Source organism: Musca autumnalis, unplaced genomic scaffold (genome assembly GCF_047663935.1).
Source record: "Musca autumnalis isolate F117 unplaced genomic scaffold, ASM4766393v1 scaffold_9, whole genome shotgun sequence".
Classification (NCBI taxonomy): Eukaryota; Metazoa; Arthropoda; class Insecta; order Diptera; family Muscidae; genus Musca; species Musca autumnalis.
In genome coordinates this window covers 908,052-914,465 of record NW_027412450.1, presented here as the reverse complement: position 1 = coordinate 914,465, position 6,414 = coordinate 908,052, and the positions used below count along the sequence as shown (strand labels likewise).

General features: G+C 36.9%; 1 protein-coding gene across 1 annotated transcript; it reads left to right on the top strand.

Annotated features, from left to right (window-relative positions):
• The first annotated feature begins 329 nt into the window (after positions 1 to 329).
• On the top strand, positions 330 to 6,414 carry LOC141388254 (dihydrolipoyl dehydrogenase, mitochondrial-like). Its single transcript, XM_073958276.1, has 5 exons — positions 330 to 534; positions 4,332 to 4,475; positions 4,545 to 5,717; positions 5,782 to 5,871; positions 5,940 to 6,414. Exons 1-5 carry the CDS (start codon positions 493 to 495, stop codon positions 6,003 to 6,005), a joined length of 1,515 nt encoding a protein of 504 aa, XP_073814377.1. The 5' UTR covers positions 330 to 492; the 3' UTR covers positions 6,006 to 6,414.

The following is a 6,414-nucleotide window of genomic DNA, read 5'->3' as shown; positions in this document are numbered from 1 at the left end:
GACGCCCAAACCCAAGTTTTTAACGTTCTTATGGGTGAACGCGCGGCACATGTTAGCTCACTACCTTTAACGGGTGTTAAAGGCAGTTCCCCAGGTGACACCACGGGGAGGTCAGTGTCCACTTGGGATGAAAGAGGGACCAAGATAAATCCTGGGCTTTGCCATGTTAAAACCGGTCAGGACCGTTCCTTGGTATCTTCCATCCCCTACGTCTTATTAAATTAATTTTAATAATTCATAAAATCCAAGTATTTAGTAATTGGTAATTCGCACTAAATTCTAGCAACTCTGACAATTGCTACCTTCTCATGCATTCATGTTTATCTCTCACATTTATCTGACAATTCAGTCACAACGCCGTAAACCGTTTCAACAGCATTGACTTCGTTCTCTAACGGACGACGACGAACGGGCAGCGCCGCGAAAAAAAAAAATCGAGAGAAAAAATTTTTGCCGAATTCAATTTGCAATTAATATTGGAATAAATTAAATATGCAGTGCACCATTCGTAACGTTTTGGTTGGTGCCCTCAAGGTGAGACATCCTGTAGAGGAATTAAATCAGGAAATTAAGGAAAAAAGACAGTGTAAAAAACCCAAGTGAAGTGTCGGGAAAAAGTATGATGAAAGCAGGATGAACAAAATCAGACAGTGTGATTATGCAATGATGAATGTGTAAAATGTTGGCAAAAAAGTGTTATGACAGCAATGACAAGTAATTAAATTGTGAACAATGGGTATATTATACAAACCTTAACAAATATTTAAAAGAAAATTTGCCATTTTATGAACGAAAAAGTGTTAATTCTTTTTAAATGACACAAAAATGCATGGAGTGAAAGAGGTGATTTTTTCACCCAATTTATCTAGATACCCAAGAGAGAGAGAGAGGAGAGAGAAAGCTGTATGCAATGCAGAGATGTAGTTAGTGTACGTTTTTAGTCGGGGTGGACTTAATGAATTGATATATTTGGGAATCCCTCCCTAATTCATCATTAGGAGGTGTGCTTTTTTTGTTGTAGTTGTTCCATCGACTTATCGTATGATTACTTCAACTGCTTCTTAATGAGTGTTATAAAACTCATGGGGGGTCATGGATTTTGATTTTTAAAATTCAGATTACATTTTGTTTGCTGATTATGGTTGAAGTCACAATGAAAACTCTGTTGGAAACGTGGTATGTATTGTTAACAATTTCACAAATCTGCCGATTTCTAATCTAAAATTGTTTGATTGTATGTAGCCGTCATATTTGCAGAGATTACGTTATCACTTATCAGTAGCCGCCGCCAACAAGCACCCCATATACTTAACAACAAATGTTAACAAGAGTTTCATAATTGTCCATAGATCAGCTGGTTTCGCAAATACCTATGCAAATTGTTAGATTATTTTAGATTACAATATTGATGGATTTGGATTGGTTTTAATCGCTGAGAAACATATCAGGGTTAATGTAGGTTAAATTGGTATACAAATGATTATTTGTTATTAATGGAGGTAAAAGATTTAGAGTATTACTACTTTAAGTTCACACAATTTAACCTGGTATTTTCTTACAGGACATAGGTGTAAATTGAAACATTTCCAATACTTGCTGCTCATAATAATAGATACACTTTAGTTATAATGGGAAATAATAAACTTTTATTAATTTTGCATGTAAAATATTGCTGAAAATAATACAATGGACTAGTAGCTTGTATTTTCGAATCTTAACCCCCTACCACACCACTTTCCTAACAAAATTTGGAATACAGGACCTTACTTCTTGACTTAACCCAAGAGACATTCCGTAGCCTACTTTCATCGTTTTTATCCATAAATATTAACCACAATGTTCGAATCAAATTCTGGAGGGAAATAATATCGTATGCAATAAAAAGTAACGAAAATAGAACCGTTCTTTTGAACTTTCAGTAAGAATGTGCAAGGTGTATCTATTATTTTGAGCACGTGTGTATGTCCCTTCGGGGATATTAATGGAAACATATGTTTACATTACCGATCAACAGCAAAAAGTAAAAACCAGAATATGACGCTTCATAAAATAGTATTGAGGAGTTCAGAATACTACCCTCATCAATGGTTAAGATTTCAAAACTCAGTAGAATGAAGTAGGGAATTCCGCTAGAAGTAAAGAGCTTGAAGGCGATAAGTATAGATATTTTTACGAATGCAAGTGTGAGCTTAAACTAATTTTATGTCAGTCGGTATTTATTTTTCAATTGTTTACTTTAGTTTGCTGTTGTGAACCGCAACATAAACAGAACTTGTACCTCTTAGCGTCTTCATTTCACAACAATATTATAGAAATGTTTTGAATACAAACCTATCAGAATGCAGCACTTAGAACTGCAACAGGGACCATCTACAGGAGAAGACAGCAACACAATGTCATTGTCTCGTTGCAGTAGTTGCTGAGTACAATTATGTACAGGATATCTGAATCCTGAAGACACCACAAAATATTTGTTTAAAAATCAACATTTGTGGCCTAAGGAAACCTCAAAAGATTTGTTTACAAAAATTACCTTTTTATTGCCTCTACGGTTTGTGGGCTCAGGTCACATAAAAAATATTTAAAAATCACGTTTTGGGTCTTCGGGTTAACTTAAGAATAATTTAAATATCAACAAAGGAAACTCATTTAAAAAATCCACGTTTTGGGGCCACAGTTCAACTAAAGAAATTCATTTAAAAAATCCACGTTTTGGGGCCACAGTTCAACTAAAGAAATTCATTTAAAAAATCCACGTTTTGGGGCCACAGTTCAACTAAAGAAATTCATTTAAAAAATCCACGTTTTGGGGCCACAGTTCAACTAAAGAAATTCATTTAAAAAATCCACGTTTTGGGGCCACAGTTCAACTAAAGAAATTCATTTAAAAAATCCACGTTTTGGGGCCACAGGTCAACTAAAGAAATTCATTTAAAAAATCCACGTTTTGGGGCCACAGGTCAACTAAAGAAATTCATTTAAAAACCCACGTTTTGGGGCCACAGGTCAACTAAAGAAATTCATTAAAAAAAATCCACGTTTTGGGGCCACAGGTCAACTAAAAAAATTCATTTAAAAAATCTACGTTTTGGGGCCACAGGTCAACTAAAGAAATTCATTTAAAAAATCTACGTTTTGGGGCCACAGGTCAACTAAAGAAATTCATTTAAAAAAATCCACGTTTTGGGGCCACAGGTCAACTAAAGAAATTCATTTAAAAAATCCACGTTTTGGGGCCACAGGTCAACTAAAGAAATTCATTTAAAAAATCCACGTTTTGGGGCCACAGGTCAACTAAAGAAATTCATTTAAAAAATCCACGTTTTGGGGCCACAGGTCAACTAAAGAAATTCATTTAAAAAATCCACGTTTTGGGGCCACAGGTCAACTAAAGAAATTCATTTAAAAAATCCACGTTTTGGGGCCACAGGTCAACTAAAGAAATTCTTTAAAAAATCCACGTTTTGGGGCCACAGGTCAACTAAAGAAATTCATTAAAAAAATCCACGTTTTGAGGCCACAGGTCAACTAAAGAAATTCATTAAAAAAATCCACGTTTTGGGGCCACAGGTCAACTAAAGAAATTCATTTAAAAAAATCCACGCTTGGGGCCACAGGTCAACTAAAGAAATTCATTTAAAAAAATCCACGTTTTGGGGCCACAGGTCAACTAAAGAAATTCATTTAAAAAATCCACGTTTTGGGGCCACAGGTCAACCAAAGAAATTCATTTAAAAAAAATCCACGTTTTGGGGCCACAGGTCAACTAAAGAAATTCATTTAAAAAAATCCACGTTTTGGGGCCACAGGTCAACTAAAGAAATTCATTTAAAAAATCCACGTTTTGGGGCCACAGGTCAACTAAAGAAATTCATTTAAAAAATCCACGTTTTGGGGCCACAGGTCAACTAAAGAAATTCATTTAAAAAATCCACGTTTTGGGGCCACAGGTCAACTAAAGAAATTCATTTAAAAAAATCCACGTTTTGAGGCATCAAGTCAACTAAAAAAATTAATTTAACATTTCACTCAGGTCAACTAATGAAATTAATTTAAAAAATCCACGTTTTTTTTTTGACCCTTTAAGTTCCGTAAAGTGAGCGCCATGTCTACCGTCGATAGCCCATGGGACCCTGATTACAACGATATATATTTTTTGTTGTTTTTGTTTTGACAATGGTATCCATTGTGCCAAGCTTTTCACACACTTTTGTTCAATATTCGATTTTCCCACACACAAAAAGTTTCACTTGGCAACGTTTAGATGTACTTTCGGAAATAATTTTGTCCTGTATTTTACTAATCAATCCCATTTATTTTTCTTCTTTCAGACCCCATTGCGCACCAATGGCGCCATTTTGGGTGCCTTGAACGGCCGTTTTTATTCCACCACACATGAAGCCGATTTGGTTGTCATTGGTTCTGGACCTGGTGGTTATGTTGCTGCCATTAAAGCTGCCCAAATGGGTATGAAGGTAAGTCAAACGGTCATTTCCTCTCTCTCCATTCAGACTGATCTTAATCTGCTTACCTTTCACTTACAGACTGTCAGCGTTGAAAAGAATCCCACTTTGGGTGGTACCTGCCTTAATGTTGGTTGCATTCCTTCCAAAGCTTTGCTTAACAACTCCCATTACTATCACATGGCCCATTCCGGCGATTTGGATAATCGTGGTATTGTTTGCGGCAATGTCTCTTTGGATTTGGAGAAATTGATGACCCAAAAGAGCAACGCAGTAAAAGCTTTAACCGGTGGCATTGCTCAATTGTTCAAGAAGAACAAAGTCACCCAGTTGACTGGTTTCGGTACCATTACCTCTCCCACCGAGGTCCAGGTTAAGAAAGATGATGGCTCCGTAGAGACTGTACAAACTAAAAACATTATGATTGCCACCGGTTCAGAAGTTACACCATTCCCTGGTATTGAAATTGATGAAGAAGTCATTGTTTCGTCTACCGGTGCTTTGGCCTTGAAACAAGTTCCCGAACACATGATTGTTATTGGCGCCGGTGTTATTGGTTTGGAATTGGGTTCAGTGTGGTGTCGTTTGGGTGCTGAGGTTACTGCCGTTGAATTTATGGATACCATTGGTGGTGTTGGTATTGATGGTGAGGTGTCGAAAACTTTCCAAAAGGTTTTGGCCAAACAAGGTTTGAAGTTCAAGACCGGCACCAAGGTGTTGTCGGCTACCCGCGATGGTGACATTGTTACAGTCCAAGTGGAAAATGCCAAGACTGGTGAAAAGGAAGAATTGAGATGTGATGCCTTGTTGGTATCCGTTGGTCGTCGTCCATATACCGAAGGTTTGGGCTTGGAGAATGTTGGCATTGTTAAAGACGATAGAGGACGCATTCCTGTCAATGATCATTTCCAAACCACCGTACCAAACATTTATGCCATTGGTGATTGCATTCATGGTCCCATGTTGGCCCACAAAGCTGAAGATGAGGGTATCATTTGTGTTGAGGGTATGTTGGGCGGCCATGTACACATTGATTACAACTGTGTACCATCTGTTGTCTATACACATCCCGAAGTTGCGTGGGTTGGCAAATCCGAAGAAGCCTTGAAACAAGAAGGCGTTGAATACAAAGTAGGCAAATTCCCATTCTTGGCCAATTCTCGTGCCAAGACCAACAACGAAACTGATGGTTTTGTTAAGGTTTTGGCTGATAAGGCTACAGATCGTGTGCTGGGCACACACATCATTGGTCCCGTAAGTAGAAATGGAATCAATGTTGATTTTATAGCAATCTAATTATAATGTATTTTCATTTTAGTCTGCCGGTGAACTTATCAATGAAGCTGTCTTGGCCATGGAATATGGTGCCTCCGCCGAAGATGTTGCCCGTGTCTGTCATGCCCATCCTGTAAGTTAATATTGTTATAAATCAAATGTCTTTAAATGTTAACTTTTTTGTTCCATTCTTCTTTGCAGACCTGCGCCGAAGCTTTGCGTGAAGCTAATGTTGCCGCTGCCTTTGGCAAACCCATTAACTTCTAGATTGCTTCCTCCACCCACCTCCCCACTTTCTGCCGTTAGGATAACAGTCCCAAACTAATTCTCAATGGAACGAACACCTTACACATCTCCATTAAAACCATGCTCCCAACATTTATCTACTTTTACTACACAATGAAAAGGCCTTAAGTTATTTTACAATGAAAATATGTATATGAAACTCCCAAAACGGATATCAACGATAAAATCGATCGTCATCTATCAACTCTCTTTATTGTAATTTATTTCTCAAAAATATGTATATTGATTTCAAGTTTTTTTTTTTTAATTTGAAAAATAAAACATAACAACAAGTAAATTATAATAATTTTAAATAGGCATTATCAATAAAGAACAAGAACAACAAAAAAAAAACAACAAGTGCAAAACGTACAACGTTAAAAAACCGAAA

What these genes read in the sequence shown, in the direction of transcription:
- LOC141388254 (XM_073958276.1), top strand. Translation starts at nt 493, where the DNA reads ATGCAGTGCACCATTCGTAACGTTTTGGTTGGTGCCCTCAAG. An exon ending in TTTTGGTTGGTGCCCTCAAG is followed by an intron (nt 535 to 4,331) that starts GTGAGACATCCT and finishes TTCTTCTTTCAG; the next exon opens with ACCCCATTGCGCACCAATGG. An exon ending in GTGTCTGTCATGCCCATCCT is followed by an intron (nt 5,872 to 5,939) that starts GTAAGTTAATAT and finishes TCTTCTTTGCAG; the next exon opens with ACCTGCGCCGAAGCTTTGCG.